General features: G+C 41.5%; 1 protein-coding gene across 2 annotated transcripts in view; it reads left to right on the plus strand.

The window, feature by feature from the left end:
* The window catches only part of SLC26A4 (solute carrier family 26 member 4), a 65,246-nt gene that overhangs the window by 16,832 nt on the left and 34,180 nt on the right, over positions 1-14,234 (plus strand). For both annotated transcript variants that reach the window (XM_003357511.5, XM_084977462.1), the window contains exons 7-10: positions 5,641-5,793; positions 5,904-5,986; positions 10,425-10,572; positions 12,994-13,107. In XM_003357511.5, coding sequence (XP_003357559.2) covers positions 5,641-5,793; positions 5,904-5,986; positions 10,425-10,572; positions 12,994-13,107 — 498 coding nt within the window. The remainder of the gene's footprint in view (positions 1-5,640; positions 5,794-5,903; positions 5,987-10,424; positions 10,573-12,993; positions 13,108-14,234) is intronic.

Here is a 14,234-nt window from a genome sequence, read left to right on the forward strand (position 1 = left end):
CCCATTAAGTTTTTTAAGGATTGGCGTTCCTGCTGTGGCATGATGGGATTGGTGGCACCTCTGTGGTTCAATCAGGTTCATTCCCTGGCCCCACACAGTTGACATAGCTGAGGCTTGGATCTGATCCCTAGACTCGGAACTCCATATTCCACAGGGTAGCCAAAAAAGAGAAAAGTGATATTTTAAAACTATTATTTCATATCTTAGGGCTTCTTTTTTATTTATAAAATGAAATAATTGGAGATAGAGCTCTACAGCCCTTTTTAACTGTGACAGTCCATAAAATGCATAATGTAAATGTCTCAGCAATTATAGATGAAAAGGAACATTAGATTCAGAGATGATTCAACATGCAAAAGAGTTGCAAAAGAAGGATGTAGATCACACTAATTAGATTTGAAAAAGTTCTTGACTCTAAATGTATGTGCTATATAAAGCATGTTATCAATGCTTGGAAAGCAGTGATAATAGTAACATGATGTCACCCTACCTTGCGGAGAATGACACCATGCAAATATAATGTGCCAGCATTGAGAATGGAGTTTGAGTTCTTTAATGACCCATGTATTTGATTTCAGGTCAAGCATACATGTCTGAAAGTTAGTGAAGTGGTCAGGACTTTGCTCAAGTTCACAGCAATGCCAGAATCCAAGTATTACTCTATCCATTCAACAAATATTACCAAGTGCCTATTACAGGCTGGATACTGTGCTAAGCTGTGGGACTAGGCAGAGGAAGCAATATAACATGTTGATTGAGATCATACTTTTTGCGGCATTCCCTGGTGGTCTGGTGGTTAGGGTTTGGCACTTCCACTACTGCGGCCTGGGTTCAATCCCTGGTCTGGGAACTGAGATCCCATATCAAGCCTTGGCCAAAAACAAAAATAAAAACAAACAAACCAAAAAAACCCCTAAAAAAGATCTTGGACTTTGAACTTCAGTAAACTTGAGTTGGAGTTTTGGTTCCACCACCTACAACCCATGTGATTCTAGGCATGTCCTATTTAACTTCTCTAAGCCTCAGTGTTTCCAGTTGTAAAATGGGAGTAATAATAGTAGCTGCCTGTGAGGACTGTGAGGATTAAAAATGAAAATTTTGTGTAAAGCACTTAGCACAATACTAGGCTCATAGTGAGAACCGAGTTTATTATCATTATTTTCATTATCATGATAATCAGACCTCATGGAGCTTACTGTTCACTTCCCAAGGACCCAGCCTGTTAGCAGATATTACCACAGGGTGTTTTTTCATCCATTCTTTTTCTTTTTTTTTTGGTCATTGTGGATTTGATTTTTTTTCCTACCAAGTCCTTAGTTTGCTTTGAGGCCTTCTGACTGCCTTTTTTCTGACACTCTCTCACTTTGGCAGTCCCTATGCACTGTGGTTTTTCTGTTTGTTTTTTTTTTGGGGGGGGGTTGCCTTCGTACTTTCTTCATCAACTCTTCATTCACTTATTCTTTTATTGTCATCCATTAGTCGTTTCAATAAGAACTTGCTGACAACCTACCATGTGCCAGGTACTGTTTACTCCCTGTACAAACCCACTGTCTCCTGAATCCACTAAGACGCCCCTGACTGTACCAACCTCCTTGTGTGAACATTGCTAGGCCTGCATCCCTAAAGGTCACAGGGGGCCAAGCCAATGGTTAACCTGGATCCCTGGCTATTGATGGACTTCTGCAGACAGGGGACTGGAATAGTTCTTCTGGTCTCCTCAGCCTATGTTTAAAATGAAGCTTGATGCAAATAACCCCACTTTCAACAGGTCCAAAGTAACCAGGAAACATCAGAACAAAGTCAAAAATAGTTTTTACATCCGATACGATCAGTACGTGACTTGGGTCCTGTTGAACATTACACTTGAAGCCTCAGGTTAGAATGTGTCACAGAATTCTGCAAGTAATTCCTCCCAGGTCAGCCAAGTTGGATAAAGATATTTCAATCATCCTTGTGTGAGGGTGAATATAAGCTTGCTCTTCTGAGGGAAAAAAAAAAAAAAAAAAGAATCAGCAGATCTGGAAATAATTGCATAAGGGTTGAATGAGCCACTCAGTACCTGAACAGAGAATTCTGCTTATGATATTACCAGTTGCAATTATTCGTGAAAGAATCCTTCAACAAATGCAGGGCAGTAGTGGCTTCCCCCAGGAAAGACTGTAAGATTGTTGTAAGATGCTCTCCCTGGAATGTAGTTAACATCCCTTTTGTTATAAGCTTGTACTTTGGATGGCTTGTCTGCTTCTCACTCAAAAAAAAAAAAAAAAAAAAAAGAGATAAAATAATGCAAATGACTGGAGGAGGAAATAGAGAAACTTTAGTTTACAAATGCCAGAGGTGCAGGGTTATAGGATGCAAAAGGGACAATGACAGGGTGGTGTTGGCAGAATTCGGAATTAGTAATACTCTTCAAGCTACCATGTAACAACTCAATTATGTAAGTAAATCACACAGTCCAATTTCAGAGTGGTTGTCTTTTCCAGCTATTCACTTTGGTTTGTCCTGACGGACAAGGGAAGGCTTTGCTTACTAAACTGGCCTTCTCTCTCTCCATTTCTTCTCCTAATGAGGAGGGTGGCCATGTTGAAAAGTACTGCCCAGATGGAGAGAGTTTTGAATGCCACCACCAAGCTCCAGCACATTCATTACTTTGACTCTATTTCAGTATGTAAAAATTAAGCCATTATAATTGGGAAAGTAACACTTTAAGGGTTGATTTATATATAGGCACTGAAGTTCCGGTAGGAGGAAATGCCTGAGAGTAAGGGCTGATTATGAAGGATTTGTTATATTCATAGAGATAAGATGCATTAAAATAAATTTGGCACCAAAAGTTAACCAATGAATTTCCTCATATGTAATATCAAGTATAATTCGTAACTTGTGGCTTCATGCACCCAGAAGGAAGAAGTTCTTTAAATGAAATTGTTCTAAAATTCGCCAAGCATGGTAGGAAATATAGTAAAATACTGCCTATTTCTGAAAAGTTTCTTTATCTTGGTTTGAACTGGTCAGAATATGAGGCTGAAATATGGAATCATAAGAGTATTCCTATTTTAAACATATTTTAGTAAGTATTTAAATAGTAAGCTAAATGAGAATTACTTTTCAGTGCTTTCTTAAAGTCTCATTTCTATGAATATAATGTGACTACTTCACTTTATATGAGATTAATTTGCACAATGATCAAACTTTCTATTGTAGAATTTTTCCTAAGTGTATCTGATTTTTTTTTTTTTTTTTTTGTCTTTGTGCCTTTTCTAGGGCCGCTCCCCTAGCACAAGGAGGTTCCCAGGCTAGAGTCGAATTGGAGCTTTAGCCGCTGGCCTACACCAGAGCGGGATCTGAGCTGAGTCTGCAACCTACACCACAGCTCAGGGCAACGCTGAGTCCTTAATCCACTGAGCGAGGCCAGGGACCAAACCCGAAACCTCATCTTCCCAGTCGGATTCGTTACCACTGTGCCACGATGGGAACTCCCTAAATGTATCTGATTACTCAATATAGGCAACTAATACATTCCTAAGCCCTGTTTGATGCAATTGTGTCATAAACATTTTGGGTTTTGCAACTCATATCACATTTTGAATACATCACAGGAACTTTTTACTCAAAGGCCTAAGAGACTCTCATAGATTAAATGGGACTCCTGTAGTGATCATTTTCATAAGGTGAAAGTTTTTGCATGTGGAAGTTCCCAGGCTAGGATTTGAATCAGACCTGCAGCTGCTACACAGCCACAGTCACAGCAGTGCCAGATCTGAGCCACATCTTTGACCTATGCCACAGCTTGCAGCAATGCCAGATCCTTAACCCACTGATTGAGGCCAGGGATCGAACCCACATCCTCATGGACATTGGTCAGGTTCTTAACCTGCTGAGCCATGACAGGAACTCCTATAAGGTGAAAGTTTTTAAGATTGGGATAGCTTTTCTGATTATTTTTATTTTTGAAATTTTCCATCTTACGTTGAAAGTAAACCTTTATTATATAGACAACTGAAATATATCTAGCTCATGAATTAATGGGGGGGTCATTATTAGAAAATTGATTATGTAAAAGGCCAGACAACCATACCTTCAAGACTCTGAAGTGTGAGGTGTGTTTATTGTTATGGTCGATGCCCTAAGTTCTTGAGTTAGGGTGTCTGCTTGGGCTTGATATTTTTTTCTTGTTCACCTCTTTCTACTACCACTTGCTTCATCTGTTACTATCAATGTATTGGCCTCCAGCAATTTTCCTGACTCTGGAAGGCAAAGTAGACGTGCAAGTATTAGGTTTAGAGTGAGAGGAAAAATACTCAGTGAAGACCACGAGGTTTCCTACAAGTCAGATGCTTGAAGTCTGGTTGTTCTAGCATTTGGTGGAATGTATTTTGCTTACCCAATAGCTTCTCCTCTCATTCCCTTGCTCCTGAATGTTTTCCAAAGGGCCGAGGTTGTGAGCAAGATGACTCCTCAATTATTTAGTGATCATTGTACATAATTGGACCAGGTTGTTGTTATAATTATTTTAAGTAATATTTTATCTTCATATAAAATACATCTATAAAAGGACTCATTCAGTGAAAAGTAAACTTCATTGGGAGATTACTTGTCCCAAAGAATTGAACAATACCTTCTCAAGGATGCCTTCCACAGGACTGAAGTTCTGTAACAAAGATATTAGTGTTCTCCCCTGGGATTCTTTCTTACTAATCTCCCTTGATTCCCAGAAACCTCCTATTTACAAAACAAAACTAGTTTTTCTTGAGCTGGCTTGTCTGGCCACTTGGAAAGAGTTAGTTGTTTTTAAGTCACTTTAGTTCAAGTTTGAACTAAGTACCAAATTAATTTCCAAAAATTTGTACTTGTCTATATTTATATATCAATTCAATAGCTTTTCCTTAATTTTTTTTTCTTTTTAGGGCTGCACCTGTAGCATATGGAAGTTCCCAGGTCAAATCAGAGCTGTAGCCGCCAGCCTAGGCAACAGCCACGGCAGTACCAGATCCCAGCCACATCCTTGATCTATGCCACAGTTTGTGGCAACACCAGATCTTTAACACACTGAATGAAGCCAGGGATCAAACCTGCATCCTCATGGATACTGGTTGGGTTCTTAACCCTCTGAGCCACAGCAGCAACTCCTCAATAGCTTTGCTTTGCCGTACAGAATGGCTCAGTCCATATGTATCTACATATGAAGTATTTTAGGACTTTTTATTATCACCTGTATTATTCAGGTTTAGCAAGAGCTTTACCTAAAATACTAGTTAATTGGGACTTTTTGGTTTATTTGTTTTTAATTTCAGAATTACAGTATCAAAATGAGGTCACGTAATGGCATCTATAAAACCACTTAAGCTATAAACTTTTAAAGCTTTTCTTCTAATAAAGGACAGTGTGTAACAATATATTTTCTTTAGAAAGATCTCACTTTTATTGTAAAAAATACAGGTAAGCAAAAATAAGGCAGAAATCACCCATAGTTTTACCACTTCAAGTTAACTCCCATTAATAACTTGGTGTAAATATATTACGAAGACTGAATGTATTTAATGGTCTCTGTATTAACCAACATGTTTAATAATTTTACATGAAATTCTTAAGTGCTCTTTGATGATGATATATGATTTTTTTATAAATTTTTTTTAACAGACTCTGATCGAGATTTTTCAAAATATTGGTAACACCAATCTTGCTGATTTCATTGCTGGATTACTCACCATTATCATCTGTATGGCAGTTAAGGAATTAAATGATCGATTTAAACACAAAATCCCAGTCCCTATTCCTATAGAAGTGATTGTGGTAAGTAGAAGATGTAGTTAGAAAATTCAGCATGAACTAGTGATAAGAAAAGAGTTGTTAAAACAAAAGGAATTTTTCTTTAAAAAAAAAACGCTTTTGTTTTATTTCAGACAATAATTGCTACTGCCATTTCATATGCAGTTAACCTGGAAAAAAATTATAATGCTGGCATTGTTAAATCCATCCCAAGAGGGTGAGTTTGGAATTCCTCTTAGGCAATACTAATATTTTGTCAGTACTTTCTATTTAAATGAAACCTTTTATTACAAACTTCATTTCATTGCTGCTCCCTCAACAGTCTTATTTGTGTGTGATCTTAAGAGGAATACCTGTTTGTGCAAACCAGCAGAGAAACAGTATGTGTGTAGATAAAGATCAAGCCATTTGTTTCAAAGCAGCCCCCACGTGCTCTTTTTCTTTCTGTTCTCAAAACGTGGCAGGACATGCACTTTTACTGTCAGGCTCCTGATTTAAACTCACATATATAATTACAGCATGCTATAAATAGAATCACGGTTAGTAACATTTATTGTACTGAGAACAATCTGCTTAAGGAATAAGGGACATCTGGCCCCAGTTCTCCTCCATGTAGTTGAATCACTCTTAGATAAAATCATATCATTTGTTCCTGTGAACAAATGTTCCTAAGACAATGCATGATCTTTAAGGGAGGTTTGATGAATTAAAAGAGTCAAGAACTAAGGTCCTTTGTCCACCTCTGTCACCATCTAGGCCTGTGGCCCTGGGGGCTTCTCCTCTAATGTAGAGATAATGACAAAGTGTTGAAATCTCAGCTTGAGCTTGTTAACCACCAACTCGACCACCCGTAAAGTGGACCTAAGGCCCTACACATAATATTTTTTTTTGTCTTTTTTAGGGCCGCTCCAGAGGCATATGGAAGTTCCCAGGCTAGGGGTCAAATCGGAGCTGTAGCCACCGACCTATGCCAGAGCCACAGCAATGCCAGATCCTTAACCCGCTGAGCGAGGCCAGAGATTCACCCCAAGGCCTCATGGATGCTAGTCGGGTCCCTTAACCACTAAGCCGCGGTGGGAACTCCATGTAATTTTTTTGTTTTCTTTCTACAGCCGCTCGCTCCTGAGGCATAAGGAAATTCCCAGTCTAGGGATCAACTTGGAGCTGCAGCTCGGGCCTACACCACAGCCACAGCAACACTGGATCCAAGCTATGTCTGCAGGCTGTGCCACAGCCATAGCAACACCAGATCCTTAACCCACTGAGTGAGGCAAGGGATCGAATCCGAATCCTTATGGATGCTATGTCAGGTTCTTAACCCTCTGAGCCACAGCAGGAACACCCCCCCCCCACATAATTTGATCATATGACTTTGATAAAGAAGCACAGATGTTTATTAGATTTATAGCATTAACTTGCAGTGTCTATGACTAGACTTGGTGTTAGATGACCAATAAGTACTAGTTTCCCCTCCCGTAACCAGCTGAGGGACCTGTAACAGTCAGAGTTCCTCATGCTCTTAATAGAAACCCCTCAAGTCAGCTCAGTCCTAGGGCTTATTCCCCAGAGAACTACTGCCTTGCCATTGAATTAAGCTTATGATTTCTTCTACTCTCTTCAAAAAAAAAAAAAAAAAGAAAGAAAAAGAAAAATTACAGCTGGTGACATGAAGCTTAACTTACATATTATCATCCATTGTAATGTTTCTCATACTCACTTTTTTTGTGAGAATCACGAGACCCTTGTTAACACAGATTCCTGGTTCCCACCTTGAACCTATGGAATCAGGCTTTTCAGAGAAGGGCCTGAGCATTAATATTTTTTTAAGGGGCTTTAGGTGATTCTAATGATCAGGTAAGCTTGAGAAACATTGAATTAGAATCTCAATCTTTTGACAGTGAATCCTAATGCTGGCATAAATTTAGTGATACAATATGTAGTGTGGGGAGTTGCTGCTGTAGTGCAGTGAGTTAAGAGTCCGACTGCAATGGCTCCGGTCGATGCGGAGGTCTGAGTTTGATGCCCCATCTGGTGCAGTGAGTCAAAGGATCTGGTGTTACAGTTGCAGCATAGGTTACAGCTGCAGCTGGGAGTCAATCCGTGGCCTGGGAACTTGCATATGCCATAGGTGTGGCTGTATGAGTTGTGGTGTTTTCACCCTAACAATTAGATTATTTGACTAGATAGAAACAGTGACATAAAACTACATTTTATAAATCCCTTTTGTCAGGCTTCCTAGGAAATAACACCTGGAGTGGGTCCACAGCAAATGCCCTGTCCCATCAGTCCTGGTTCCGTTAGTGGACTTGGGGGACTCATTTTTGCCTCCCCACATGACCCTTTCGGGCCCTATCCAGGGTTTGCCTGGCCACTTTCCTTCTGAGAATGGATCTCTGGCCTCTTGCTCTTGGGTGTCCTCAAATTGAAGCCTCTGGTGTGATTGGTCAGCCTGCCTAACCTGCCCAGTCTCCAGGACTGGAAGCTCCTCCCGCAGGTCAGTGACCCCACTCCTTTTGTTCAGCCTTTGGGTAGCACAGAAGAAAGTCTCATAACGTTAGCCAGTGGGACAAAGAAACGGTGTTGTGGAGAGACTGGAACAGGACAAGGAGGAGAGAAAGGTAAGCAGGCTGAAAGGAAGAGGACCAGAGAGACTGTGCCAGCCCATGCTGTGTCCCCTCCCACTTCAGTCCCTTCATAAGGGAGGAAGAGCGTGGCCTCCTTTTGTTCCTTTGAGGGTCCATACCATATGGCTATTGCTCGGTACCCAATGACAGTGTCCCCCAAACCATGACCACCTGCCCTTCTCCTGTGCTCCCTTTCCTGTTTCTTGACCAAATTAACACTTTCTCCATGTCCGATCAGCTTCAGAGTATCCCACCCAACCAGGATTCACCCAACCAGGAGCCCTCATTCTGGCACTAAGCCTTTTCCAGTTAGATCTAACATCCATACCTTGACCTACTAAATGACCTTGTGCAAATCACTTTTCTGGGCCTCAGTTCCCTTATCAACAAAAAGAGAGAGGTAGATTAACAATTGCTAGGGTATTAGAATAGGGTATTAATTTTTTGTTTTGTGTTTTAGGGCTGTACCTGTGGCATACGGAAGTTCTGGCTAGGGGTTGAATTGGAGCTACATCTGCCGGCCTACGTCACAGCCACAGCAGCATGGGATCCAAGCTACACCTGTGACCTACACCACAGCTCACGGCAGCACCGGATCCTTAACCCACTGAGCAGGGCCAGGGATCGAACCCTCATCCTCATGGTTCCTAGTTGGGTTTGTCAACCACAGAGTCATGAAGGGAACTCTGAAGGTATTAATTTGAATAATATTAGCTAGCTCTAGACTTCTGTGGTTTTCTATAAGAATCTCATTTCTACTTTACCACTCCCCTTTAATTATAGGGGAAAAAATGGAGTTTCCTATTAAACTTTAGGAGTTTCTGTTGTGGATCAGCAAGTTAAGAACTTGACTAGTATCCATGAGGATACAGGTTCAATCCCTGGCCTCAGGCACTGGGTTAAGGGTCCAGCGTTACCAGAAGCTGTGGTGTAGGTCACAGATGCAGCTCTGAGTCAACCCCTAGCCTGGGAACTTCCATATGCTGCAGGTGTGGCCCTAAAACAAACAAACAAAACACTATTAAAGGAAATTCAGGTATAAGTGAGAGGCTAGAGAGTTTTGTTTTTTTTTTGTTTTTTGTTTTTTGTTTTTTTGTTTTTTTTGGCCATGGACCCCAGGAATTACATCATATGGAATGGATAGTCATCAAGATAAAGGACCTCCCATTTTCACAACCACATGCTCCTAAACTTGTAGATTTATTCCTTCATATGGTTGGTAGAGTAGCTCCAGTTTTGTCGAGCAGTAATTATTTCTTCCCACAACCGTCTCAGTGTGACTCTGGACATTCTGATAATTACATAAATTTAATCTTTTTTGGCCTCAAGAAGATTTTGAATATCATGGTTCTTAGATATGGATTTTCCACTTAGCTCTTTTAGCACCCCATATTTTTTGTCTCTTGAGCAGACCTGACATCTCTTTGAACAGGGTAAATCTGATTTTATGGCTAGGATGTCTTTTAAATTCCAACCTTTAAGATGAAATTGTGTAACGAGAAACATGAATGTGTGAGATGGCGTAGCATGAGATTGTATGCTATTAAAGAACCAGTAATGACAGGTTTATTCTTGTCAGAGGTGTAGATAAGGCAGCATTTGGAGGCTCTCAAATAGAGGACAAAGGAATCAGCCAGTGAGAGAGTACCAGCTTCTCATTAAAAAAATTGTAAAAGCAGAAGTTCCCGCTGTGGCACAGGGATTAAGAATCCAACTGCATTGGCTTGGGTCATTGCAGGGGTGTGGGCTCCATCCCCAGTGCAGCACAACAGGTGAAAGGATCTGGCATTGCCACAGTTGCAGTTCAGATTCAGTCCCTAACCTGGGAACGTCCAAATGCCTCAGGTGAGGCCATTAAAAAAAATGGTAAAAGCAGGTGCTACCACTTACGCATCTCACGTACCCCTTGCCCTCTTGGATTAGGTCCTTTTGTGTCTGACTTGTGCCTGGGTTGATGCAGCATTTGGGAAGGTGGGAAAAGACTATAGTGGTCAAATTTTCACAGCATTTTTGCATTTTAAAACTCACTAGGTTTTTGCCTCCCGAAATTCCATCTATCAGTTTGTTTTCTGAGATGCTGACTGCATCATTTTCCATCGCCGTGGTGGCTTATGCCATTGCAGTGTCTGTAGGAAAAGTATACGCCATCAAGTACGATTACACCATCGACGGGAATCAGGTATGGTCACCCTTTGGCTGAATTGGTTTTGTAGGGCTGAAAGTAAGAGGAAAATAAAAGTGGGAACGATTTTTTTTGTTGGTTAAAGAAGGGATGGGTTTCTTCCACCTGTCTTTATTGAGTTGGTGTCTTTCCTGTGTGTGTGTGCTAATTTGAACTTATTTTGAAATAGGCATGCTGTTTCAATTATAAAAAAATATATTTCACTCTTTAGCCATATTTTATTATATTTCATTATATATCTTGGAAAGATAAGTCTGTAAAAAGCATAATCATGATACATCATTTTATCTAAAAAAACTGGCTGTAAATCCATAATATCAGCTAATATCCAGTCAGTTTTCAGATATGACTGCAATATCATTATCACAACTGAACAAGTTAGCAATAATTCCTTAATAACATCAAGTATCTAGTCAGTTTTCAGATTACCTTGAAAAGTTTTTTTAAACAGTTGATTTGATTAAATAGCCAGACAAGCTCCATGTGTCGTATTAGCTTGATACTACTCTCTTTTTTTTTACATTTTAAAAAATTTTATTTTTTTCATTGAGGTCAAGTTGATGTATAGTATTATATACGTTTCAGGTGTATAAACATAGTGATTCATCAGCTTTAAAGGTTACTTTCTATTTATAGTCACCGTAAAATATTGGCTATATTCCCTGTGCCCTATGCATCACTTTTTAAGAAATAAATGGACATAATCCTAATTTTAAAAAAGTTAATTCAGTTAGATCATAAAATCCATTTAAGGAGTTCCCGTCGTGGCGCAGTGGTTAACGAATCCGACTAGGAACCATGAGGTTTTGGGTTCGGTCCCTGCCCTTGCTCAGTGGGTTAATGATCCGCGGTTGCCGTGAGCTGTGGTGTAGGTTGCAGATGCGGCTCGGATCCCGAGTTGCTGTGGCTCTGGCGTAGGCCGGTGGCTACAGCTCTGATTCGACCCCTAGCCTGGGAACCTCCATATGCCGCGGGAGCGGCCCAAGAAATAGCAAACAAACAAACAAAAAATCCATTTAAGGTTAGTGTATTAGGTCAGAAAATGCATTCTTCATGTAATCTAGTATCTCCTGGTGGGACTTTTATTTTTTGATTTTTTTTTTTTTTTGTCTTTTTGCCTCTTCTAGGGCCGCTCCCTCGGCATATGGAGGTTCCCAGGCTAGGGGTCTAATAGGAGCTGTAGCCGCCAGCCTATGCCAGAGCCACAGAAACACAGGATCCAAGCTGTGTCTGCAACCTACACCACAGCTCTCAGCAACGCCGGATCCTTAACCCACTGAGCAAGGCCAGGGATCAAACCCGCAACCTCATGGATTCGTTAACCACTGAGCCACGACGGGAACTCCCAGGAGTTTTTTTTTCCCCTAATGGTGGCTAAAATATGGCAAAACAGTGCAACAAACACCAATAAAAATAGTTGTGACCACTTTAAATTCAAGTGTTTCATCGTGCAGTAACAGGTTTCCCCCACTGTCCAAAAGTAGGTTTCCTCTGAAAGCTTTCTTAAGCTGAAATGGCAGTAACGGGAAGAAGCAGTTACTTAGGACATACCTTGCAACTAGATGCACAAAATGAACCAAAATGAATGAAGCACAGGTGCTCAGAAACACAGTTCAAAGCGATGGTGGGTGGATGCTGAGATGCTGAGTGTAGTTCCCAGAGAAGGAGCTTGGTGGTGCCACTCTCCCTGCTTGGGGGGCATCTGCTTCTATAAGTGTTCGCTACAAACCAATCGCTCTTCGCTGTTTTTCGTAAAAGCGAAAATCCTCTTGGGATTTCCTTCAATTGGCAACAAGCAGATCCTACCATTATTAGTTTTCCATAAAAGCCAAGTGGTGTAAAACGCACTTTTGAAAAAAGATTCAGGTGTCTGAACATAGGGATTCATGGGGGTAGCTGTAATAGATACAAGACGGGTTTTTTTGGTAGCATCTGATACGACACCAGGTGAGCTGATTTTCCCCTGCTTTCAAAATCTGCAAGTGTGGTATGTTTCTGAAAACACAGCCTAGCAATTACAGCAGTTAAAGGATTAGTCCTCAATCAGAGTAAGAGTTCTCCTAGTCATGATGTACTTCATAGCAAATATCCAACCCATGGAAAACATATTTTATGTGAGAGCTCCAGATATGCCACTCACCAGGAAGTGAAATAAGCATTTGAGCAAGAGATCAGTCCATCTTAAAAACAATTGAGAGCAGGGAGGCTTCTCTGAGGAGGAACCCAAACTGCTCCTGGAGCCCCAACTCCCGATGTCTTTCAAGGGCCCCAAGCCCCTTTAATGGTCAGAATTAAACTGGGACTCTCGGGCAGGGTGGGTTTGGGAGTTTGTTTTCTCAATGCTCTTCTGTAAACTCTTGGCAAGGGTCTCGTAAAGATTCAATTTGTAGCATCACTACCATCCAGTCTCTCTCTTAGGAATTCATTGCCTTTGGGATCAGCAACATCTTCTCTGGATTCTTCTCTTGCTTTGTGGCCACCACTGCCCTGTCCCGCACCGCCGTCCAGGAGAGCACCGGGGGGAAGACGCAGGTATGGAAGAGCCCTGCGCTCAGAGCCATCCGCTGCGAAGAACGGAGTCAGGGGAACGGTGGCTCAGAAAGGCACAGGGCAATTAGCCTTTGAGAAATGAGAAACTTGCACGTCCCAGGCTTATTCCAATGGCGGGGTGCAGCGGGGGGCGGGGGGGCAAGGGGGAAGAGGGGGCCTCTCCATCTCTGTGATCCACCCCCTTCCCAAAAACCTCTACGACAACGACAACGGTTGCAGTTTTCCAATGCGGCACGTCTCCAACATTTTTTTGTCAGAGCTCAGCTAGCGGTTAGCCCCACTTACTTGCTTTTTCAGGGACGATAACATTTGCCAAGGAATTGGATGTTGATTTTTACCAATTTGTTATCTGGGGATAGAGAAGGGCTGGTAAGAGCCCTTCATGGCTTCGTGAGTTATCCTGTTTTCAGGAAAATGAAAAATGTCTGTTTAGATTCCTTTACAAGGATCAGGAGCTTCCTGAAGAGGTGTTGGGTCCCAGAGAAGGACAGTTTGCTATCCGAGGATATTTTTGTTGTAACATGTTGGCATTTCTTCCTGAGTAAGATTTTTGTTCCTAAAGTTCTGAATATGGGTTTAATTTTGCCTTTTAAATGTGGTTTTAAGGGAGTTCCCTGGTGGCCTAGTGGTTGAGGATCTGGTGTTGTCACTGCTATGGCTCAGGTGACTGCTGTGGCTTGGGTTTGATCCCTGGCCCGGGAACATCTGCATGCCATGGGCATGGTCAAAAAAATGTGGTTTTATGTTGTTGCCTTCCCCAAAACCAGCATCCCACTTAACCTCTGGAAGACTCCTCCTTCGATCAGCCAGAAAGCTCAGGAACCATTCTGAGGCCATCTTTTCCAGCTGGACATGAGTCAGCTCTGCTGAACCAAGTGGATTGGGGTGAAGGGCAGGCTTCAGAATTGTGTTTCCATTCTGTCCTGGAGAGTTTTCTCCTCCCAACACAGGAAGAACTTTTTTTTTTTTTTTTTGTCTTTTTGCCTTTTTCTTGAGCCGCTCTCACAGCATATGGAGGTTCCCAGGCTAGGGGTCCAATCGGAGCTGTAGCTGCCAGCCTATGCCACAGCCACAGCAATGCTAGATTCGAGCCACACCTGTGACCCACA

Source organism: Sus scrofa, chromosome 9 (genome assembly GCF_054392235.1).
Source record: "Sus scrofa isolate SSC_HxYL_T2T_F1_AM1 chromosome 9, Sscrofa_HxYL_maternal_Yorkshire_Landrace_v2.0, whole genome shotgun sequence".
Taxonomy (NCBI): domain Eukaryota; kingdom Metazoa; phylum Chordata; class Mammalia; order Artiodactyla; family Suidae; genus Sus; species Sus scrofa.